This window comes from Macrotis lagotis, chromosome 3 (assembly GCF_037893015.1).
Source record: "Macrotis lagotis isolate mMagLag1 chromosome 3, bilby.v1.9.chrom.fasta, whole genome shotgun sequence".
In the NCBI taxonomy this organism is placed as follows: domain Eukaryota; kingdom Metazoa; phylum Chordata; class Mammalia; order Peramelemorphia; family Peramelidae; genus Macrotis; species Macrotis lagotis.
This window is the reverse complement of record NC_133660.1, coordinates 71,274,382-71,300,631: the sequence shown is the minus strand read 5'-3', so window position 1 is coordinate 71,300,631 and position 26,250 is coordinate 71,274,382. Positions and strand designations below refer to the sequence as shown.

General features: G+C 37.5%; 1 protein-coding gene and 1 pseudogene across 1 annotated transcript in view; one reads left to right on the top strand and one right to left on the bottom strand.

The window, feature by feature from the left end:
* Positions 1-13,823, top strand: part of TRAPPC11 (trafficking protein particle complex subunit 11) — a 65,405-nt gene extending 51,582 nt beyond the window's left edge. Inside the window, exon 27 of the mRNA XM_074231556.1 lies at positions 5,568-13,823. Coding sequence (XP_074087657.1) covers positions 5,568-5,612 — 45 coding nt within the window. The 3' untranslated portion in view covers positions 5,613-13,823. The remainder of the gene's footprint in view (positions 1-5,567) is intronic.
* On the bottom strand, positions 3,826-4,757 carry LOC141517131 (glucosamine-6-phosphate deaminase 1-like; annotated as a pseudogene).
* Positions 13,824-26,250: the final 12,427 nt, after the last annotated feature.

Here is a 26,250-nt window from a genome sequence, read left to right as displayed (position 1 = left end):
TCATGTGGTTACCATCAAAAAGACACTTCCCAAATATCCCTAACTTTCCTTTATGTTACATTTACAGATATTTGTCTTAATTCATTTTAACCCTTATTTGTATTTCTAGCCCATACCAACTTCTTAAAATAACATGTTATATAGATATTCTATTTCCTCTGTAAAGTTGTATTTTATGGAATCTCTGAGTTGAAAGGGACCTCTATGGGACTGTTAATAGCAAAACTGAGATTCAAACCAAAGTCTTCTAAGTCTAAATTCATGCACTGGTGTCAGCTGTCACTTCTTCCTCCCCCAGGTTGGGAATAAAGTAGAAGACTCTACCTTCCTGCTCTCCTATCACCTCTAGAGATAGCAACTCCCACCTTAAGATACATTGCATTAATTCAAGGTGAAAATGAAACTTGTAACCACAGAAACAAGACTGCTCTAGTTCTATTAAGATGGTTGGAGATGGGGCAGCTAGGTGGCGCAGTGGATAAAGCACCGGCCCTGGAGTCAGGAGTACCTGGGTTCAAATCCGGTCTAAGACACTTAATAATGACCTAGCTGTGTGGCCTTGGGCAAGCCACTTAACCCCATTTGCCTTGGGAAAAAAACTAAAAAAAAAAAAGAAAAGAAAATTATATATATATATATATGGTTGGAGATACTAGCGTTAACTACATCTAGAAACATGGATTTATCTCAATCACTAACTTATTTTCATCTTATGTATGGTGCCTCACTCCACTTAGTGATATGCCAGTCTTCTGGTTTATTGACAAAGCCATATTTTGGGTGGTATTTAACTTTGTAGGAAAAATAACTGCCAGAAACAGTTAAGAGCTTTAACATTTTTTTTTTTTTTTAGGTTTTTGGCAAGGCAAATGGGGTTAAGTGGCTTGCCCAAGGCCACACAGCTAGGTCATTATTAAGTGTCTGAGGCCAGATTTGAACCCAGGTACTCCTGACTCCAAGGCCGGTGCTTTATCCACTGCGCCACCTAGCCGCCCCTAACATTTCTTATATGCCTGCCTTTTTGATTATTATAATCCTTTCTTCTAAATTACAAGCATTGCATTCCAATAAGATAACTTCTGCCAAGTAAGCCCAAGTAGAATTGTTTTAAAGAGCTAGATTCTGTATCAGTGGTGGAGATTTACAATTGAAACAATGACTTTTCCTCAGTGTAGATACTGAACCCTTCAGATACTTCACTGCAAGTGTATATTGCCCCTTTTTCTCCAACACCTTCTTGGACTCTAGAGAATATCTCTCAACATTTTTTTCTCTAATTAAAAATAATCATAATACTTCCATAATTTTATAGCACTTCAATAGGTTACAACATACTTTGTTCATATTATGAAGTAACATAAGTATTATATTTAGTTCCATTTTTTGCAGAAGAGAGTGTTGAGATTCACAGTTGAAGTGATCTGTATAAGAGTCACATATCTAGTAACAGAGATTTTTGCATTAGGTAATGAGCAGATTACTCAACAACTTTTTCTATCGCTTCTGTGAAACTACTCTTATCCTCACTTTTCACTTTTGGGGGGAAGAGAAATAATTACTTTCCTTATCATTATTCTTTCTCTAAAGTTTTTACTTCTTTTTTTTAGGGTTTTTTTTTTTTTTTTTGCTAGGCAATGGGGTTAAGTGGCTTGCCCAAGGCCACACAGCTAGGTAATTATTAAGTGAGACCGGATTTGAACCCAGGTACTCCTGACTCCAGGGCCGGTGTTTTATCAACTGCGCCACCTAGCCACCCCCTGCTTTTTACTTCTAATCTAGATCATACTAAATTAGGATCTTGAACTTTTTTTGTGAATTATGGACCTGTTTGGCAGGTTGGGGAAGCTAAGGGATCCTTTCCTTTCTCTTTTCTTTTTTAATTCATAATCAGAGGAACTTCTAAATTTCAGTTATTTAAAGTAAAGAAATAATTTTTTTAACCATCCAAGTTGACAGATCTTTTGAAATCTATTCATAGACTTCAAGTTAAGAACCCCTGATTTAGGAGGAGCACCAGCATGTGACCCCAGAAGACTGCAGATAAAGACAAGGGAGCATTTTTAAAATTTACTCTTCCTGTTGTTCTCACCAGAAGGGCAGGATAGAATATACCTGTTGTTGTTGTTGTTAGTTTTGGATTTTTCTTGGCCAAAATATTGAAGTGGTTGCTGTCTTCTTCCCAAGTTCATTTTATAGATGAGGAAAGTGAGGCAAACAGGATTAAATGACTTGCCCAAGGTCACACAACTAGTACGTGTCAAGAAGCCAGATTTGAATTCAGGTCTTCATAATTACAGACCTGGTGCTCCTTGAATCACTTAGGTATCTTCACCTACTCAGGGTGCTTCCTTTCAGTGCCCTCCTTCAGCTCAAGGGGATGAACTAGTTCATTTTGTGTCATCAGTAGTGACAGAGATTCCTGAATTTTGATATTTGTAACTAACCTTTGTAGTTAGCTCTGGACTTAGAAGTAGGAGACTTAATGTATTTATCTGTCAATTGAAGACAATTTTACTAATCACATAAAAACTCAAATTGAGAGCCACAAGTAGAAAACACAGTATTCAGATATTGTCATCAAGTTGTCAAAAATTGAATCAAACACAAGATTCCCCCTCTCCCCAAAGTGGAGGCAGCAATTTCCCACAATCACACAGAATCAGCTTAGACAATAAGAAGGCCACAGAGAGAAGGTGTGACCGTTCTAATCGTAGAGGAGTGAGCTGTGATGGAAGTTCCAGTTGTTTGGAAGGGAGACAACAGAAAATGTTGCAAAGGGACTCAGGTGTTTCATCATAAAATACTAATTTTGGTGAAATACAACTGTTCTTTCCTAATGGAGAAAGGTCCTAGAGGAGGTGCATAGCTGATCATGCTTTGTATCTACCTTGGGATTGAGTTAGCACATTGTCCATAGTGGGTGATAATGTTATTGAATGACTAGAATGTGATGGGAGAATGCATAGGCCTTGCACTCACAAATCTTAAGAGGGAAACATTATTCATGTTATATTTCTTAACCCAACCCTGAACCATAATGCCTTTTGGTTGACTTTTTGCCAATACTGAAAAGTCTGATTGCTTAAAAATGGCCTTCAGTGGAGAAATGAATTGCTATCCTACCCTCCTACAATATCAGAGTGAGCCTAAGACAGTGAACCCACAGCAAGACTGCACACCAGTAACAGAGACCCTCTTCTCCCCTTTCTTTTCCCCATACCTCAACATTTTACTTATTGGAGTCATCTCAGTTCAAGTAAAGGGTCTACTGTGAAAGAGACAAAGAAAAAAAAGAAATGTAGCTATTCCTTCCCCCCACCCCCATCCTATCTAGAGTTGTCACTAATCCTTTTCAGCTCTAAATGCCTACTTTTCCTGGGTCTATTTTTCCACATTTTACCTTGTATACCTCCTGTCTACCTACTTCTCCTAGAGAGGTGAAGTAAATTGTGTGTGTGTGTGTGTGTGTGTGTGTGTGTGTGTGTGTGTGTGTGTAGTCACACTTTTTCCTCTCTTCCTGTATCCTTGGGCTCACTTTTTTTAAAAATGTTTATATTAAGGTATTTCCATGTCCATTTTCTCTTATTTAGCAGGTAGGACAGGGCAATAGAAAACAGAAAATAAATTCTAAAGAGAAAATCAAATTACAGCACCAAACACCATTTTTGTAAGTATCAACTCTTACAAATGAATACAGTATATTCACCAATGCCCATTTTCATCAAAAGTAAAAAAAAAAATTTTTGGAAGGGGCATAGATAGAATAAATGAAATTTTTTTTCTATAACCCTCAAAGTCTCTTTGGGGAATTGTACAGCAGGCAAATTAATCACTCCTAAGTTTCTTGAAAGTTTGACTTTTCTTTGTTTTTTCTTTCATACTGTTCAGTGGCTCCATTAGCTTGTGAATTTACATCAATCCTTTGATGCTTGATAGTTTTCATTCTAAATTCCATTGCAGCATCTTCATCACACACAAATACTGTATGGGGTTGCCTCTAGAGAGCAGACACAATCCACATGGGATTTACCCCCTCCTTAATGGCCATGGACAGTGTCAGGACCTGCTAGTCCCCAGATTTTACCACCAGGACTTCCCTGGCATCTATAATTGTAATCACCCCCACAGTCAGAACCAGTGGAGGAACTTGGGAGAGGTCTAAAGAAACTGACCTTGGCTAGAATTATATCCATATATATAGTCTCTTCATTCAAGTCCTGGACACCAAACTTGAGCCAGGATCATTGAAAACAATATGCCTATGCATGCCAGCACCTCCAACAAATGGCTCAATCCCTCTAGCTACCTTGGTCTTCTCTTCAAAAGCATCTCATTCTGCCTCCAGATCAGCTGCATTACCCTCCAGGAGATGGGTCAGTGAAGTGGTAGTGCTCAGGGTGGTCACATGGGGAAACCCGAATACTTATCCATGTTTTATGTCTTCACATACTTGAAAGATAGGTCCTCAATTTTCAAATACTCAACCAACTTACTGTAGAACTCAAGAGAAGTGAAAATACCTGTTTGATCCTGGGCAAAACAGGAAGATTTCGGTTTCTGAAGTACTTGGCAGCTCATTCACTGACCTGAGAGTTGTTGTCTAGGAAGATGGATTTCATTTTGTCTCATGCCTACCCCTGGCCTTCTGCTATGCCAAAGACTTGTACCTTGATGACTGCTTTCAGTCTGAAGTCATCGCCACCCATGGTCCTTAGCTTCCCTGTTACTAACAGGGATACCACTGTTTTTCCAGTCATCTAGACTCACAACCTCAGTATCATCCTCTTCCCACTGCCCTGTATCCCTAATATATCCAATCTGTGGTCAAGGCCTATCAATCTTACCTTTGTGACCTTGCTTCCTTTGTCTTCTCTGGCACTGCCACCACCCTGGTGTTACTTCTCACTGTTTTAGTAGCCTTGTTCTTAGCCTGCCTGCTTCAAGTCTTATCCCACTTCAGTCTGTGAACAACCATCAAATTGATTTTCCTAGATGCTGGTTTAACCAAGGCCCCACTACTCAATAAACTCCAGTGGCTCTCTGTTACCTCCAGGATCACATATAAATCCATATATATAACATTTCTTGTTTAAAACCCTTCATCACTTAGCCCTCTCCCCCACATTTCTAGTCCTTTTTCATCTCATACCCTCTTCATGTGATCCCTTGACATTGGCCTCATTGTTTTTCCTTGCACTGGCTATTCTACCTTACGACTCCCAAGTATGTTCAGTGGTTGTCTCCCATGCCTGAAATATTTTCTCTCCTCGTCTGTGATTCCTCACTTCTCCATCTTTAGGTCCTAGCTAAAATACCACCTTCTGAAAGGAGCCTTTCCTGAACCCCCTAGTGTCTTCTCTCTGATTATCTACATTTTATCCTCTCTATAGCTTGTTTGTAGATAGTTTACATCTTGCCTTCCCAATTAGAGTTTTGAGGTCAGGAACAGGTTTTTGTCTTTTTTTTTTTTTTTTTGGTATCCCTTCTACATAGTATAGTGCCTGGTACATAGAAGGCAATTAATGTTTGTTGGCTTGAACCAAGTTGTTTTTTTTCTCTTCTTAAAGCCCCAGGGTCGGCAAGTGGATGATACTTCAATTGCTGCTGCTTAGCATCCAGATCTGACCTTGAGATATTCTGAGAGGAGATCCTGCACAGATTGGTAGAAAGGCTTTTTTTTCATTTACAATTATTGTTTTGACCAGACAGAAAAGTTGTTAGAATTTTTTAAAAAAGTAATGGTTATTATGACAACTCTTCAAAGAAACTTGTGTTTAAAATAGTTTTGTAAATTTTCTCCATCTATTTTGAAATATTTGAAACCTCAGTGTGTTATGGGTAAATGGGAATACTGTTATTCTGAAAATATCCTAAATGTTTTTTGAAGTATTATTTAATATGCACATAGGATATCTATGGATAGAAATACCTGAACCATAAACTGTGAAGGAATTATATTCAAATATTTTGGCAGCAACAGTAGTTGTTCACAAATTTCTTTGTGCTTTTAATATCACAAAATAAATCTGTCCTGTTGGATTCAGTCAACACATCAAATTATACAGTAACACAATGACCCACACTGCTGATTGTTAGAGAAATTTCCAGAAAAGATTGAGGGCAGGCTAATTTCTTCTAAGAATGTCTTTTTTTTTTTTCCTGTCCCTGAAGCCTGCAGTAATGGGTCATTAATTCATGAAGTATTTGAAAAAAGAATGTTCCTGTTTATTACCATATGATCAAATTCTAATTTGAACTTCATTCTTTGGAGCAGCATGAGATACAAGCATAATTTCTCAAAATAAAGGTGTTAGAACATCTGTGTTTGGTCTGTGTTCAGCCTACTTAGCAGTGATGTGCAGTTTCAAAAGAACTGTTTAAAACCAATCCTATTAAATCATGTATATACAAGTTGAAATGCTTTTTCACTTTTAAATCTTCTGTATTAAAACTAACTTTCATTTCTTGGAGATATATTATTTAAACTAAGAAAAAATTGCCTTGAAGAGAATAAATAATGTAAATAAACTATCTCTCTTTGAAAGGTATTTATTTGTCTGTACATTGCACTATTAATTTGAACTGCATTAATGAGTTCAGCTTCCTGAAAAGAAATTTGTAAAGGGCCATTCTTCATGTAATATAGTACAAATATTGCTAAGCTGTGAGACAAGACTTGGTTCTCTTTTTGACTTTATTACTGATTAGTGGTGTGAACTTGGAAAAGTTCACACCATAGACTTTACTACTATGGCCTTTAATTTCCTCACCTATAATGAGCATGAATTGAATGAAATGTCTTTCAGCTCTAATTGTATCACAGTATTAAGCCTAACAATATGACCATTGAGAGACAAAGGACTTGTGAATAACTGAACATAAATTTAAAATATACATAAACTTAAAAACTGACATGCTAACATGTTTCACTTAAAGTCATCTTTTAATTCCTCATGATAGTGTGGGAAGTACCCTGTATTCTCAAGAGCTATTCCACAATAGCACATGTTTGAAGCATCCACCTTCTAACTTCTTTTGAAAAATCAAATTGTATACCAACCTGATTACTAATCTAATTTGTTAGAATTTTTCAAATATGATTAACAAAAGCTCAGCAATATTTGCAAGTATTTTCAGGACTCTTAGATTCAATCTGTAAGGATCTGGCAAATTAAACCTCACGTGAAGTCCTACCCAGTTGAAAAATTTCAAGAACACCAATTTGTCATCTGAACACAAAGATTAGTTTAGATAAGTCACTGCCCTGTTCAATGATTTTCCCAAATCACTGTGGTCAGGAATCTGGTGACCAGGCAATAAATATAGGAAGACTATGGAGGATCCACCCCCACTAAATTTACAATCTCACTAAAATTACGGATGTTTAAGTTTTCAGTCCACTTGACCATGATATACTTTAAATAAATGCTTCTTTGATTGAGGAAGGGACAGATTCTCTGACTAAAGCAGTTGTATGTAGTCTTTGGAATATAGCTTGTCCCCAGACTCTCAAGTTGCAAATCTACTAAAAAATGAGATTAATATTGCCGTAAGGTTGTCGACAATATTCTGAGTGCTATTGATATTTCTCTGCTTATTATATTGTCTGAAGTTGTGATTTCAAAATAAATTAAACAGACCTTCTTTCCTGAGCAAGAAATTATGGTTAAAAGATAAATAAAAACAAAACCTCATGGATACATTAAGGAGATTATGAAATACTACTAGTTGAAGAACCTGGCCTTATAACTTTGTCTGCCCTTTCAAGAAAAGATATTTTTCCTCTTAGGATATGTATCTATCTTGTTTTTAATGAATTCTCTAAATGCCATCAGAACATTAATAAGTTTTCATTTATTAGAATAATAATTCATGACAAACATCAAATTGGCATAAACAGAAATAGTGTTGGAAGGGTTGTGGAAAGATAAGCACACTAATTTAGAATTGTAAATTGGTGCAAATAAACTGAAAAAACTAGACTTTAGTAAGAAAGACTACTGAATTGTTCATATCTTGTGATTCTATGTGTTCTTACAACTGGACATAAACTTCAAGGAAGACAAAAACAAAGTGAGGTCTCAGATAAACCAAAAGATTCATAGAAGAATTTTTACAAGTACCATAACTGGGGATAGGGAGGGAGAAATAAAAGAAGGTCTGAATAAATTGTCATACAATGTAATATTATTGTTCAATGATGAATACAACAATGAAGAATTCAGGGGAACCCCAAGAACAGGTGATAAAACATTCCCTTTCTTTGTAGAGAAAAGGTAGACTGTGGGCTTTTAATACTGCCTAAACAATTAAGTTTTCATGTCCAGTTTTACTTAACTTTTTCTGTTGTAAGCCTAGATTCAGTGATATGGAAGACCATCAGGAAATGATACTAGATAAAAATAAAAGACATCAACAAAAACTTTAAAAAAAATAATTTTAACATATCCAGTTAAAGTTTTCAAGTAGATAGTACAAGAATTCTTTATCCTATTTCACAAATGAGGAACCTGAAACCCAGAGCAGTGGGCTGATTTGCCCAAATTTCCGACATAGGTCCCCTGGCTTCAGATCCAGTTTACTTACTTTGTTATATCAAGTCACTATGCAAAGCAAACATCAACCATCTTTCCCCTCAGCCCTCTTTTTATTTTTTGTCAGCATGATAAAGGCAAAGAAACCAGGCCAATCATACTGGTAAGTTTCATAAAACAGGTAAGTTAACAGTATTCAAAATTCCTCACTCCAATACATATATAATACAAAATCCTGCACTTAGGTTAAAAATATCAGTTTAATTCAGTGTGGAGAAGTCTGTGTGTCAGTGATGTCAGGCACAATTTTGGGGTATCTGTGATGGAGAATACCATCTGTATCCAAAGAAAGAATTGTGGAGTTTGAATAAATTTGTAATTTTGCTATCTCTTGTACTTTATGTTTCTTCTATAAGGATATGTTTTCTCTCTCATCACATTCAACTTAGATCACTCTATAGCATGGAAACAATGTAAAGACTAACAGACTGCCTTCTGTGGGGGATGGGGTAGGGAAGTAAGATTGGGGGAAAAATTGTAAAATTAAAAATAAATCTTTCATAAAAAAAAATCTGACCTGACCAAGTGGAAAAGATCTACAAAAATTCACTAAAAGAAAAAGAGCTCCTTAAAAAACAGAATTGGTCAAATGGGAAAAGGTATGCAAGAGTTCAGTGAAGGAAATATTTATTTTTTCTTTTTTTAAAAAAGATTTTTTTTATTTTGAATTTTACAATTTTCCCCCTAATTCCCCTCCCCACACCTCCCACAGAAGGCAATTTATCAGTCTTTAAGTTGGGAAATAATTATTTAAAAATTAGAATTGGGCACTGATGGAATGAGTAAGTCCATTAAGGTTGCAGGTCAGCTTTTTATGGAGTTCTCTTCATTGCATTTTTTGCCTCTTTTATCTGTCCTTTTCTGGTTTTTAAGGTATTTTCTTCAGTATTTTTTGTGTGCTTCCTTTACAAAGCTTTTGATTTTTTTTCATGATTTTCTTTCATCACTGTTATTTGTTTTTCCCATTTTTCCTCTACCTCTATTATTTGATGTTTAAAATTCTTCTTGAATTCTTCCAAAACCTGGGACCAGTTCATATTTTTCATTGAAGTTTTGGATGTAGCAGTTTTGATTTTATTATCTTCTTCTGAGTTTGTGTTTTTATCTTCCCACTCCCCTTAGCAACTTTCTTGGTCAGGATCTTTTTTTTATTGGGGGAGTGTTTACTCATTTTTCTAGCCTATTTTTTTTTAACTTTTTGTTTTATAGTTGGGCTCAGTTTCTGGAGTGGCAGGGACACTTTCCCACACTTCAGGGTTTTTGAGTTTTACTTGTTGTTTTCAGATCTAATTCTGGGTCTGATCTGTAGGCATTCATTTCTTCCAAGATAATATGAAAGACATGTTTACTATTCTCCTGGCCTGTGTTCTGGTCTGTGAGTGATCACAAGCACTCTTCTTCACTCTGGAACTGTGACTAGGGTTCCTGCTCCTCTGTAGCTGCAAGTTTTAGTGCTTCTCTTCACCCAGAGATTATGACTGAAGACTTCAACCCAAATCTAAGTATGGGTAATGCAATAGAGTCCTGCACTCAGTATCAGCAAAGAGATCCCTATAATTTTTTTTTTGTTTTTTTGTAGAGCAATAGGGTTAAATGACTTGCCCAAGTTGACACAGCTAGGTAATTATTGAGTGTCTGAGGCTGAATTTGAACTCGGTACTCCTGACTCCAGGGCCGGTCACTCCACTGTGCCACCTAGCTGTTCCCTCTCTCTAAACTTCTGTCTTACTGTGGGATGAAAACTGAAATTTTCCCCTAAGGCCTGCTTCTGGTTTCTTGGCAAGACCTGCCCTTCCCTGTGCACTGGAAAACACTCCATTCATTCTCACCTAAGTGCAATTGACCTTTCTTGCTGTTCTTCTAAGTTGTCTTGGACTGGAAAATTGTTTCTTCCTGTGCTTTGGGGGGTTCTGCTTTTGGGGGTTATTGTTATTTGGAGGGTCACAGGATTATTACATTCAGTTATCAGTGTTTTTAGTTCTAGTTCTTTGAAAATTAATAATCCATACTATTATGCTACAAGAAATTTAAAAAAAGGTATGGTTTCTGAAAAATCTGGGAAGATTTTTTGAGCTGGTACAGAGTGAAGTGAACAAAGTCAGAACAATTTATATAACTGTTGGTAATGTTTTAAAGACAATTTGGAAAGACTTAAGAACTCTGATCTATACCTTGACCAAAAACAGTTCCAGAGGACTGGTGATAAATCCTGCTAACCCCCTCCTTAACAGAGTGATGATTTACAACAAATGCAGACTGCATTTGGACAATGGCTATGAGTATTTATTTTGACTAACTGCATATTTCTTACAAGGGTTTGGTTTAGTTGTGTTGTTTCCCCCAAGAGGAAGAGAAAATAGATTTTCTGGTTAATTAAAAAAATAAAATTGGTTATCCTTGCTTGGTGAATATGGTAACTTTGTGTAATTTAAATATTTAAGTAAATATTTTAATGTCTTTTAAAAAATATTTTTCACTTTCTATTGATTTCCAACCTCACCATCCCCCTAACTAGAACCCTCCACTGTAAGCCAAAAAAAGTATAGTTAAAATATGTCAACACATTGACTGTCTTTGTATGCCTCATTTTGTCTTTCCTCATCCACCTGACAAGAGAAGAAAACTATGTTGCTGTCAGTTGCCTAGCCTTACTGCAAAGATCAGTTTCCATGCCTTTCAGTAGTGTTTTTCTTTCATTAGTGTGATTATTGTGTAGATTGTACTCTTGACTACTCACTTCATTCTACACAAGGATGCAGAAACACTCAGGAAGACTTGTGTCTTTAACATTTTCTTACATTGAAACACTTAAACTGGTTCAAAGAATCTTTGATTATTTAAAGCACCTATTTCCTTTGATCTCAAAGTGCTTTAGAAGCAATCATTTCATGTATTACTGGCTTCTGTTTCATTGGCATAAAAACTAAGACCAGTAAAGACTCAGCAATAAGAAGTGACCTCTGCCCAGCCTCTCTACACTAAAATACTGCTTCATTCCGAAGGATTTTGTTGGTAGCTGACTCCACGTTCCAGAGAACATCATACAATTTTCGAAGTGGTCAGACTGGCTGAATGGCTTAGGGACAATGAGCCTTTTGTGTTCTCCTAGGCACTTTGAATCTTGTCAAAGTTCCCTTAGACTGATAAAAGTGTAGAAACACTTGAAGGTTGAGTGTGCCTGGTAGATTCACGATTCACTTTCTCAATGTGTCTCTACTCTGAAGATGACCATTCAGGAACATTCTGCCAATTGAAAACAGGAAGAGATAAAAGTAGCCTACCACATGTGTTATTTACTAAGAAGTTTTTGTTTTCCCTTGTTACGTGTAAATACCCAGATTGAGGCCCGTGGAATGTTTGGTGGGTTAGCCTCTTTGTTTTGGTACAGGGAAAAGAATGCCAAGGCAGTTTAAAAAAATTTTTTTCTAAGTCTACCATTATTGTGAACCTTTGGCTCTGAAATACCAATTATGCTATTGTTTGATTCTGCCTCTCAGGGAGAGAGGCTTCACCCTAACTTGGCCCAAGAGGGGGGAAAGGACACATTTGATTGATAGGGTGAATAGAAATGCTTCCACCTTTGAAGAAGCCCTTTGTTCAAGGTTTTAAATACAAATATCTTACCCAAAGTTACACAACCGATAAGATGGAACTGGGCCTAAAATAGATAATAGCCTTTCTATATATCTACAATGTCCTTTCCTCACAGTAATCAGACAACTTGGGTAATGCAAGAATTGTATTCATTTTCCAGGTGAAGAAACAGGCTCCAGGAAACTAAGTGACTTAGCCACAAGTCACAGCTAAATAGAGTCTCAGACGAGAACCCTGGCCTTCTGTGACATCACATTCAGTGTATTTTCTGCTACCCTGCACTGTCTTCTAATATTGATTATTAAGGACTTGGCAAAGCCAGGCAGTGAGATAAGACAATATTATGTTCAAAATTCACTTTCTGAAAGGAAAATGGAGGCCAGAGCAAAAAACAAAAATTGCTTCAACAAAGCTGCTGTTGACTCAGGATCAGAGCCAGAAAGGATCTGGTGTCCTCTGGATTGTGGCTTAACCTCTGAGAGATCTGATTGTTCTGCTTACCTTGGAAAAGCCCCCTAATCTCCGTTGCTTGGAGGTTGTGTGATGGCTAAAATACACAGTGCTTATAGAATGCTAGATGAGAGTCTAGAAGAAATGAGTTCAAATTCTGAGTATCCTCAAATTCTCAGTAACTGGGTGTCCACACGTCACAACCTATTTGAAACTCAGTTTCCTTATCTTTAAATGATGAGAAAGTTGTAAAGATAAAATGAGACAATACAGGGTATTCCAAAAACCTTAATAATGTAGCGTAAAATGTACAAACACTTCGGATACCCCTCTATCTGGGAAGAAAGGGCTTTGCAAATCATAAAGAGCAGCTAGGTGACACAGTGGATAGAGTACTGACCTTGGAGTCAAGAAGATGGGAGTTCAAATCCAGCCTCAAGGCACTTGACTCTTCCTAGCTGTGTGACCTTGGGCAAGTCACTTAACCCTGATTGCCTCACATCCAGGATCATCTCCAGTCATTCTGATTTATATCTAGCCACTGGACCCAGAAGGCTCTGGAGGAGAAAGTGACGCTGGTGAGATAAACATCATTACAATTATATTAATCTTTTTTCAATAACACTCCAGATACCTGAATATTTGGTGTCTAATATGATGAGGCTGGTTAAACAGGCCACCTCTTAAGTCCTGTTTTCCCCTACTTTTCATGGAAGTCACTTCACCTAGGCCAGTTCTTACCAGATCTTACCATGATCTTCTAAGATCTTCAGTGTCCTGTTCTCTCCATGGGAGCAGCAGAAGAGGTGACTGTAGATGAGATCCAAGCAACTTGAGGCTATTTCCCCCCCGCTCCCAAAAATCTCATTAATTGACTTATCTCAATGGCAGAGAAATTCCCACTGATAGAATCAATCCTTTGGGGTTCAGTCATTAGGGGTTTTTTTAGGTTTTTGCAAGGAAAATGAGGTTAAATGGCTTGCCCAAGGCCACACAGCTAGGTAATTATTAAGTGAGACCGGATTTGAACCCAGGTACTCCTGACTCCAAGGCCGGTGCTTTATCCACTGCACTACCTAACCGCCCCTCAGTCATTATTTTCTGACAGAAACTCTAAAAGGAATTGACTCTCCACCAAAAAATAACAGCAAAACAGTCTTACTGAATGTTGTAAAATTATGACTAATATTATAACTTTTCATGCAAAATGCTTTACAGATATTATTTCATTTTGCCCTTACCACATTCTCTCCTTGTACTTCTTTGCAGAAGAGTCCATTGGGGATGCAAACAACATCAGACTTTTTATTGGACTTACTGGGGATTTTTTAAAAAAATGTTATAAAGACTGACTCTGGAATGGGGAGGATGAAAATGTAGCTGATGTGAAAGCAAAAAAAGAAAAACCTATTTAAAAATTTTTTTAAGTTTTATCTATGACCCCATAGGTGCAAATTAGTATTTTCGATTATATGGCTCTCAAGGGAAGGAGTTATGGAAAGGGAATAAGGATTTCTATTGCATCTACTGTACTCCAGAATCTTCACAAATATCTCAATCCTCATAACTCTGAGATAGGTCCTAGGGTAGTTAATCCCTCATCTTCTAAACTCCCACTCTAATCCTGGTCCTTTTAAGCAGTGACTGTGTACAGATTACCTCAATACTTTTTCTTTAACTCCTCTCACCCCCCTTCACTGTTCTACTTGTCCTGTCCATCTACTCAGGTCTCCTTGCCATCTATTCTCACGGCACAGCCCCCACCCCCCTTACAGACCTCTTACTGTAGCCCTCTGGGTACAAGGATCAAATCAATACTGCTATTGCTTCTAGAAAAGGAATACCAAGGGAATACCCTGTTTATCAACTCACTTTCCTTGTGGCTTCCTAAAACAAGCCTCCCTTCCCTGATCACCACTTCCCCATATCCATATTGTTTTCCCCTACTAGAATGTAAGTTTTTTAAGGGCAGAGACTATTCTTTTGTACTTGTGTCTTTAGTGTTCATCAAAGCCCCTGACACAGTAAATTTTTTTTCATTTATTCATCAGTGGTATTTCCTTTTGTTTACTGCACTTCATATATATGCTTTGGTCATCTTAAAATCAGGTCTCAAACTAACATCACCTTCTCCAAATCAGCTTATGCTCTGAATTTCCCTGTTTCTGTCACTATCATAAATCACCCAAACTCAAACCCTAAAAGTTAATCTTCTCACCCAAAATTCAGTAAACATGTTCTGTTAATTCTCCATTCATCACATCTTTGGGGGGGGGGGGTGCAGTGAGGTTAAGTGACTTGCCCAAGGTCACACAGGTAATTATTAAGTTCTGAGCTTGCATTTGAACTCAGATTCTCCTGACTCCAGGGCCAATGAGCTATCCACTGAGTCACCACCACCCAGCTGCCCCTTCCACAACATCTTTATCTAGTCTCTTTTGAGGTAAGTGATTTGTTGAAAATCACACAGCTAGTTAAGTGCCTTAGGTTACATTTGAACTCAGGTTCTCTTGCTGCTCCTTTGTCTTTTGTTTCTGCTCTCACAATCACCATCTAATTCATATTCATCCTATTACTCCTGGAAAACAGATCGTTGGATTGGAAGTCAGGAAATCCAAGATGTGATCCTTTCTCTCTGCTCACTTAATGTCTCTGAATCTCAGTTTCCTCATTTTTCATGTGGAAATGTTGAATCAGATGATCTCTAAGACCCCTTCTGGTTATAAAATTCTCTAATTCCATTAATCTGATTAATCAGCCTGCCTCTCTTGCTTCCTCCCATCTACTTTCTTTTTTTTTTTTTGGTTTTTGCAAGGCAGTGGGATTAAGTGACTTGTCCAAGGTCACACAGCTAGGTAATTATTAAGTGTCTGAGGTCAGACTTTAACTCCGGGACTCCTGACTCCAGGGCTGGTGCTCTATCCACTGCACCACCTAGCCACCCCTCCCATCCACTTTCATTTGTCATATTGCCCAACAGAGACATTTTTCTAAGGCATCACTTTCCACACATCCTACTCATAAAAAAAAAGCAACTAGCATAATTGAGGCCAAACCCTCCTTCAGGGCTCAGCTCAAGTTCTACCCACTCCAATCTGTTTAACCTCACTGTACCTAAATTTCTTGTCAAATGTAAAATGAAGAGGTTGGACTAAACAATCTCCAAGCTAGTCAACAGCTTATATCCTCCTTGAAGATAGAAATGATTTCATTTTGTCCTTGTTTCCCTAGCTTTGAACATAATAAACATTTAATAAATGCCTATTGATTATTCCAGCCTTTAACCTTATTTGGTTCTACAGAATGCCAGGGCTAGAAGTTTATTAGGTAGATGGAAGTATTTATTGTATTGATTTTGGGAGACAATCAGGAAGTGACTTACCCAGGGCCACCCAATTAGTATCTTTTTTTTCTTAATTTATTTTTCCAATTATAGGTAAGGATAGGTAAGAATCAATATTCATTGTTGTATTCTCCCTTCCAATCTTTCCTCTCCTTGCCTTAAGATGCCAAATAATCTGATATAGGTTATATATATTTATGTATATATATATATGTGACTATATATTCATATAGCTGATAGAGGTTATATAGTTTATACATAATATGTTACAAATATTTCCATATTAGTCATTCAGTGAAAGAAGAATCAGAACAATAGGGGAAAACCACAAGAAAGAAAAAACAAAAAACAAATTAAAAAAAGTAAAAATAAAATGCTTTGGTCAGTATTCAGACTCCATAGTTCTTTCTCTGGATGTATAACATGGCATTTTCTGTCACAATTCTTTTGCAATTTTCTTTGATCATTGTATTGCTGAGAAAAACTATCATAGTTGATCACACATTGTTCCTCTTATTATATACATTTTTTCTTAGTTCTGCTCACTTCACTCAGCATCAGTTCATGTAAGTGTTTCCAGGTTTTTCTGAAATCTACCTGCTCATCTTTTCTCATATAATAATAATATTCCAGTATATTCATATATCACAATTTGTTCAACCAATCTCCAAGTAATGGACATCCCCTCAATTTCCAAATCTTTGCCACCTCAAAAAAGAGCTGCTATGAGTATATTATAGTTCTTTCCCCTTTTTTTAATCAGACCTAGTAGTGGTATTTCTGGATCAAAATTATTCTCCAGAAAGGTTACAACAGTTCACAACTCCACCAGCAATTCATTAGTGTCCCAAGTGTTCCCACATCCCCTCCAACATTTATCATTTCTCTAATTAATAGTTATTTAAATAATTTTTTCATATAACTTTATCTGAAAACTACCTGTTCATATCCTTTGATCCTTTTATCATTTGGAGAATTACCTATATTCTTTTTGTTTTTTAAGGGTTTTTTTTTTGCAAGGCAAATGGAGTTAAGTGGCTTGCCCAAGTCCACACAGCTAGGTAATTATTAGGTGTTTGAGACTGGATTTGAACCCAGGTACTCCTGACTCCAGGGCCAGTGCCTTATCCACTGCACCACCTAGCCACCCCATGACCTATATTCTTATAAATATGACTCAGTTCTCTACATATAATTTTAGAACTGAGGTCTTTATCAGAAATACTGGCTATAAAAATTGTTTCCCAACTTAATCCTTTCTTTCTAATCTTGGTTGCCTTGGTTTTGTTTGTGCAATTTTTTTTAATTTAATGTAATCAAAATTATCCATTTTGCATTTTATGATATACTCTGTCCCTTGGTTGGTCACAAATTATTCTCTCCAAAGATCTGAATGATTCCTTGATCTTCTAACTGTCTTATGGTATCAACCGTTATCTAATCATATGCCCATTTCAACCTTACCTTGATATAAATACCTTGCTATCTTGGTATAGAGTGAAATGATGGTCTGTACCTAATTTCTGTCATCTAATGAGTGTCTTAAGGTCAAATTTGAACTCAAGTTCTCTGGACTCCAGACCTCCATCCACTGCACCATTTAGCTGTCCTGGAGAAATTTACTTGAGTAAAAAGGAATGTGATCGAAGCAATTTTTTCCCCTCTTATCTCCCCTTTTCTTATCCTTTCTTCTTTTTTTAATACTATTCTTTTCTTTCCTCTCTAACTTATTCTCTCTCTTTTTTTTAGATTTAGAACTCAAAACACTCCTTTGACATTTACCCATTTCCCACCCTTTATCCATTCTGTCTTTTCAAAAAGAATTGGCTCTGTCCCTAGGCCCTTATGGAAGGAACCTTTAATCCCTTGAGATTTTCAAATCCACCCAATCCAAATTAAATTCTTGAGGTGCTTGAGATGAGACACTCTAACCCATATGGCTATGGCTGTTCCTCTCATTCCAACTCCATGTAAATGTGAAATCTACAGGAACATATGGCAATGTGCCTCTGGGAGAAGAATTATTCCTAGTCTGAGAATGAAAAGTTGTATCAGCTGTAGAATTTAGGCTCTACAAAAGACCCAGACTCCCTTAAAACCACTCCTTTTTCTTCCCTCAAGGATCATGCATCATTGACAATACCAGGGTCTAGTCACGTGTAGTTGGGTCCGCCAGGGGCTCTTTTCCAAACATGTCATCCTAACAGAGAATCATGATGTAGTGCATACCAGAATGTTTTCAAAAGCTCTTTCCAGATCTCTTAATCAGTTATGAAAGTAAGCATCAGAGACCTACACTCACCTGATAAGCCTTTAATGGAACTAGAAAATGGTTCCAAGTAAACATTAAAGGCATTGACTTCTTAAAGTTTTTGGATCCAAGTTTGGGTTCATTTGTTTTTGGTTTTTCCCCCCTCAGGGGGTAGCAATGGGAAGGACTACTGTTTTCTTGAAAACGGTATTTGTGTTTGATCTGGATTCAGGGTCTACTTGTTTCTTCATCTAGCAATGTTATGGGGGACACTATATGGAAGGAAGCTATGAGGAGAGGTTTTTAGGTCAGAGACTCCAGACTGGACTCTTGAATCTGCCACTTAATCCGTGTGTGACCCACTCACTACAAGTTACTCCTGTGCAACTCCTCTCTATAAAGTGGGGTGTCTTAGTGGATGTCCCACATCATTTCCAGGAAGCCATACTCAATTATCAGAGCATAAAACCGGTCATGGTCTGAGGTTGTCAAGGTTCGTCCACAAAGATGTGCTGAGCCTTTTCTGGGTAGGTCTTGATGTCGAAAATCAACATTCTGTTCTCACTTCTTCAGCTGTCAATCATCATTCTATTTCAGCTTCTTTGTCCTTTGCTCTAAGCCAAACTTGGAGAGAGATTTCAGACCAAGATCTCGCTCCAGAGGAATGTTAAAGATCTTAATCACATAGGCCATGTCAATATGACTGTCCCAGCATCCTTTGGGTTTCAAGATTTCTTATCAGTTTTGTATTTCAGTTCATAAAGAGGGGGATAGATAGGCTTTGGAGGTCTCTTTCAGCTCTAATTCTATGCTGCCTTTTATAATGCTTTATAGAACTTCCCCTGCTTTCTGGAGCAGTTTGAATAGAGTATTTCATTATGAAAGATGAGTAATTATTACGTAGTTGGGAATTAGCCCCAGGACAGTGAGATTAACCATAGTTATTCCTTTGATCCAGGCTTCCTGGAATCCTTTGCAAATGGACAAAAGTCAATCATTATTATTAACTATTGTCATCTGCTCTTCACTCTCAGGAGCTGTTACTTGATTCGGAACGATTCTGTGATCTACAGAAGCATCCGTCTTTATGCTTACAAGCATGGCTCTCTGACAGCAAGTCTTCATTCACAACATCTTTATCTAGCATCTGCCTCTTGCTTTCTATTCCCACTGTCATCACCTAATTCATACTCTTCCTATTTCTTCTGGAAAGCAAAAAGATCTTTAGACTAGAAGTCATGCTACCCAAGAGTTGGCCCTTTTTTCCTGCTCACTTTATTTGTCTCAGTTACTAAGTCTCTACTTTCCATTCTGGAACAAAAAAATGATTTTAGGAGATTAGAGCAGCCTGTGTATTTGGGCAGGCAGATTTGGTGCAAAAATCCATGCCTGATTTTTTAAAAAAGGGATAGGGGAGGGCGGCTAGGTGGCGCAGTGGATAAAGCACTGGTCCTGAAGTCAGGAGTACCTGGGTTCAAATCTGGTCTCAGACACTTAATGATTACCTAGCTGTGTGGCCTTGGGCAAGCCACTTAACTCCATTTGCCTTGCAAAAACCTAAACAAAAAAAACAACAACAAAAAAAGGGTTAGGGGAGAGAGAAACCTATGAGAAGCAACTAGTTTAAGTAAATAGGACCCATCTCAGAGTCAGGAAGATCTGAGTTCAAGTGCTCTTTATCATTTTTGAGAAAGTCACTTTACCATTAATCCCTGGCATCTCTTCAAAGCCACAGATTACAGATTTATCTGCATTGGTGGAGGAAGTTTCCATGCTGAGGAAATCTTAGATCCAGACTAAAATAAAATTACAACTAGTTGAAGCTCAAGGAGTGGCTTCCATTGTTCAGTGTTAGACTAAGGGTAGCACGATTAATACAAACTCACATTTATATGGTACTTAAGGTTTATAAAATGTAGATCACAGAGAAGAGCCTAGAGAGGCTTAAAGCAATATTCAACTCCCAGGAGTTTCCATTTTAACATAGTACTACCCTTTCTCAAGAATTGTTAACCTGGAGTCTAATAACTTTTAAAAAAATGTTTTAATAATGTATTTTCATACTGTAAAAACAGTATTTAATACTGTATGTCCTTGGAGTTCTTTTTATTTTAATTATAATTTTTTAATTTCAAAGAAGGGGTTGGTAAGCTTCACTAGGCTGCCAAGTAATCCATCACACACACACACACACACACAAACACACAGAATTCAGAATCTCTAATGATGGAAGCCCTGGAAAATTATTCCTTAAGAAACTTGCAAAGAACTCCAAAGGGGATAACAATAAGAGTGATGAAGAAATATGATTGTTTTGCTTAGAACTGTGGAACTGGAATATTTGTTCCTAGATTTTTGAAGCAGCCAAGATATATGACATCATGCTATTAACTTTTTTTTTAGGGACATGAACATTATTCACACATTACTGTGTATAATAAAGTAAGGAAATTGGACAGTAATACAGGTTAGATTTCTTAAGGAACTTAGTAGAAACTAAAAGAAAAAGTAAAGGAAGTTGTGAAGTCATTCATGCTATTAATTTTGACCAATTTATGATCAATTGTCAGGCTAGTTGTTTAGGAACAAGTTCATAAGTGTGCACAAAGCACAGATTGGGTGTCCAACTTAGCCCTATCTCCAAGCTCCAATGTGAGCCTAATTTATATCCATACACCTGGTCTATGCTCTTGTTCAGATATTTTTCAGTGTCTGGCCACATTTGGGGTTTTCTTGACAAAGATAATCAGAGTGGCTTGCCATTTCTTTCTCCAGGTCCTTGCTCTAGACACATCTAAATACATATTAAACTCAGTAGTACCTCAAATTCCCTCCTAATAGAAAGGTTATGTGATTTTGAGAGCAAATATGCCTCTAAATTTGCTAAAGATGCCTAAGCTGAAGATACCTGATGCCAATAACTTAGATGAAAACTAAGGATATTAGTTAATTTCCTGTAGCCTCTATTGAAATACCACTTCATGGATGGGTAGAAGTGGCTCCAAATTCTCAAATGCCAAATAAGCATCAGACTGGACCTATGAAACTGAAAAAACAAACTCCAGACCCAGAAGTACACTCGATACCCATTGTCTAGAGTACAGGCCTATTTAAACGTGGAAAGATTCATACCCAGGGTAGAAGACACCAGGTGATAAACATTTGGGGCCCACAACTCACAAACACCATCTACCATAATTTTGAAGAGAAGCACCTTGTGCCTATAAAAGAAGTCCCCACATGAAAGAAGATCAAGAATCCTAAAAGTCTTGCAATAATTAATTTGATAACAAGTATTTGACTTAGTCATTTTGACTCATAGAGATCCCTTTAGAGTAATTAAAATGTATAATCATAATTTATAAAATAAATTTAAAAGTCATCAAATGTAATGAATCAAATAAATTAAATTAGCTAATAAATAGGTTTATTAATATTAAAAGAAATCTATAAAAAGAAATTATGAAAATAATTATAAATTAATTACAAAGTTGTAAATTCAAAGATTATAAATTCAAGTATATGATGATGAAGGAACAGATTAGTAGGGTAAGGAGGAAGGTGTGACTATGAGAGATACTGTAAAGGAAGAATCATTAAAATGAGGACAGAATGAAGATAGTAGAAGGAAGAAAAAATGATTTCAAAGGCAAAGTTCTAGGACAGGGATAGGGAACCTTTTTTTCTGCTAAGGACCATTTGGATATTTATAACATTCTCGGGCTGAAATTATCAGCTTAAAAATTGGCCTGCTATATTTGGTCAAACATTTAACTAATTCATCCCTTAAAAACTCTTAGATTTATTGAATTTCAAATCTTGCCTGCAATTGCTGTGGCAGTACTAGACCAAATGATTCACCAGCCTTATTTGGCCTGTGAACCGGATGTCCCTTGCCCTGTTCTAGGGCATAAGCTTTATTATTTTTTCATATTAAACTCCTTTTATATGTTTTATATATTGATATGGTCAGTTTCAGATTCATCTCAGAATCCTCTTCATGATCCCTAAACATTTTAGACATTTTTTTTACTTTTGTAAAGTAACCTGATATGGTGACTATGATTTGAGCCACATAAAAAAATTTTTGGAAATTTAGAAAAAAAATATACCTAATTTGACTTTATTTTGGAGTTAAGTTCATAGGGGAATTATGATCACAAGGAGCTAGCATAACAGTAGGGCAAAATGATCTTATCTCCTTTTTGGGAGATGGTGTTACTAGATCATCAAGAGAATTCCAGTAAAGGAACTTCTTTCAATACAGATTGGCCACTTAGCCATCTTTCCACTTGGAGAATGGCCTGGAACACTGAGGAGCTAAGGGACTTGTTCAAGGTCACCCCAACAGTATGTTCATAGGAGAGATTAGGGGTTTTCCTTATTCTAACCCTCTACATACCACTCCACATATCCTATCACTGATCATTTAGAAAACAATAAGAGATTAATAACTGCTTTTTTTATCTACTAACTCATTCTTTAATAGAATCTAGAGTATTGTGATGAGTTCTAAGTTCCACATTATAGGAACTTTTGATGAACTGGAGCACATCCAAAGAATAGAGATTAGCATGGAAAACATTCAAAATTAGGTCATCTAAACATATATCAAAGGATGGGAAAATTTAGCCTGGAGAAGAAAATATTTGGTCTGGAATGGAGAGGAACAAGGTTTTCTATATTTGAAGGATTGTCACATGAAGAGGGAATAGGATTGGGTTTTTTGGCCATAGAGGGAAGAAGACTTAGGAACAATATATATATTTCTACATCAAGGAGGGTGATTTCAGTTCACTATATTAAAAAAATGTTCTAGGGGGTGGCTAGGTGGCACAGTGAATAGAGCACCAGCCCTGGAGTCAGGAGTATCTGAATTCAAATCCGACCTCAAACACTTAATAATTACCTAGCTGTGTGGCCTTGGGCAAGCCACTTAACCTCATTGCCTTGCAAAAACCTCAAAAATTTTTTTTCTAATAATTAGAATTGTCTCAAGTCCACTTGGCTCTGTATCTTTGGAAGACATTGTGAATATCTGACTGGTCGGGTTGTTGGGGTCATTGTTAGACAGATTTCTGTTTCAGTCCAAGTTAAATGAGATGACCCTCTTAAGGCCTCTCCTAACTCTGAGATTCTCTTATTCTAGGACCATCTGCTTCCCTCTTGATTTACCATTTTCCCTATCTATAGAGGCTACATTCTAGGCCTCTGTAACTCCCTTATCAAAGGTGCTTTGAGAAAAATGTCAATAAACTCATTTACACAAACAAATCCAGTGTAAAATACCAACCCCGAAGCAACAATCTACAATTTTTCTAGATTCCATACTTTATCAAACTAGTTTAAAAATTCATAGAATTTTGGGGTGTAAGCTGATATGTTCAGATTCATAATTAACCAGGGGGTCACACTTACAGATGTTTCCTCAAAGCATTCATAGAGAAGAGACTAGAGAGGTTTAAAGCAATATTAAACTCCCAAGAGTTTTCATTTTAACATAGTACTACCCTTTCACAAGAATTGTTAGCCTGGAGTCTAAGAACTTTTTAAAAAATGCTTTAATAATATATTTTAATACTGTAAACAAAGTATTTAATGCTGTATGTCCTTGGAATCCTTTATATTTTAATTTATAAATTTTTAAATTTCAAAAATATAAGTTTTAAATTTTAAAACATCATTCTGAGAAGGGGTCAGTAAGCTTCAATAGGCTACCAAGTAATCCATCACATGCACACACACACACACACACACACACACAAACACAGAACTCAGAATCTCTAATGATGGAAGCCCTGGAAAGTTATTTTATTCCTTAAGAAACTTGCAAAGAACTCCAAAGGGGATAACAATAAGAGTGAGGAAGAAATATGATTGTTTTGCTTAGAACTGTGGAACTGGAATGATATTTATTCCTATATTTTTGAAGCAGCCAAGATGTGTGACATCATGCTATTAATTTTTTTTTTAGGGACACGAATGTTTATTCACACATTACTGTGTATATTAAAGTAACAAGGAAATTGGGCAGCAATAGAGGTTAGATTTCTTAAGGAACTTAGTAGAAACTAAAAGAAAAAGTAAAGGAAGTTGTGAAGTCGTTCATGCTATTAATTTGGACAGATGACTTTCTTCTTTTTAGATCTTAGTAGGTTTGGTGGAATGAAAGGTTTGTCCTCCATACATTTTTATCTGAAGCAAGATACCTCCTCCCACTCAAGCTGAGGTTTGTATTTCTGCCGAGAAACATCCAACTGTGGTGGGTCAATTTTGCCACCGAATGTTTCCAAGAACTGCTTCCAACCTCCTAAGATGGAGTATATGTAACAGGGAGACTGAGAAATTCCACTCGAGACACTTGAACTGGAAGTTGGCAAACTCTAGAATGAGTTGGGAGCTCAAAGACAGTGACAGGAGAGAAGAAGAGGCAGATTAAGAGCAGGGAAATGTGGGAGAGGGACGGTGCTGGGTCTGGAGTGGAGATGGCCGCTGTGGACAGCCACCATGGACTGGGGCTGAGGATTCCAGAGGTCTGGATGTTGCTCTTTGGAAAGACCCTGGACATGTGTCTGAAGAGCAGGCTCAGACCCTGTGTGATTCAAACCAGTTCCACTTCTGAGTCATTCTCTCTAGCCTCCATCCTCTCCCACCACCAGCCTGCCATTCCTGGGTTCATCACTCCCTTTTTTTCCCTTCTGCTTTTATTTACCATTCTAAAGGATCTGAGCTCTCTGCACACTTTCATATCTTCCTTTTTTCCTGCAGCTGGGAAGGGTGAGAGCGGCCATAGCAAATATGTCCTAGGGATCCTGAGCAGAAATGAACATCGGCCATGGTGACCTTGGGGATCCAGTCACTGAAGGTGTGGGTGTCTGACAGTAATCCTCAGTCAGACTCATAGGGACCCACCTCTATCAAAACCCAACAATCATGGGGCGGCTAGGTGGCACAGTGGATAAAGCACCGGCCCTGGAGTCAGGAGTACCTGGGTTCAAATCCGGTCTCAGACACTTAATAATTACCTAGCTGTGTGGCTGTGGGCAAGCCACTTAAACCCTGTTTGCCTTGCAAAAACCTAAAACAAAAAACCAAACCAAAAAAACCCCCAACAATCTGAAGAATGAGTAAAGGTGTGGGAATGTTTGACTTTGGCCTCAGACCACCCACCCACTCCCCTAAGACATCTTACAGCTCAGAAAGGTACCTCCTTTGGCCACCTGAGCTTTCCAGCCCTTTACATTCTCTATTGAGCAAAAGTATCTGTGTACAGAAAGGCTTAGCAGGGTAAATGGCTCTCCCCTTTCATGTCATATGCCCTAGAGCATTTCAAGTAGGCAAGGTCTTACCCGTCAAGGAGAGATGGGCTTCTTAGCTGTATTGTTTTTACAACTGGGGAGGCCAAGAAATTGAATCAGGAACAGAAAAGCATAAGCTACTGCCGTTGCAGTCAGAAGAATGTATTGGACTCTCTTTCTCTGAGGATGTAAACCATAGATCAGAAACAGAGACCCCAAAACCTTAGGCTAATGAATGCACCTAAACGTGATCCTAATATTGGGCTGATTATCTTGACAAGAGAGAGAACTAGAGGATCATGAGACACCTTCGCATAGCAGGCAGTTTCATGGGAAAGGTGAAGTCTAAGATCATCAACCCCAGGCTGTGGACCCCTAGGATTCAGAGCCCGGAACTGTTTTTATAGCATGTGATACCTGAGAACATGAGAAGTGGATGTACAAGGTGATGAAGCAAGTGTGAACAAAGAAAGTCATCCTGGCCTAGATTTGTGGAGTTAGTGTCCTGTGGAAAGAGAATGAGAATTCAGCATAGATCCTCAATTTCATTCTAAGCTGTGTGAGGGGTGGGTTTTAGGGCCAGGTAGAAGCCGATCTGCCTATATAGCTGATCAGGAAGGTTGTGGGTTCTAGATCGCTTTCTGATCCTCATGGAGAGATAATCAGCATTTGGGGAGCAAATGAAAGAGCTCTGAGAGATGTGTGTATGTGTGTGTGTAT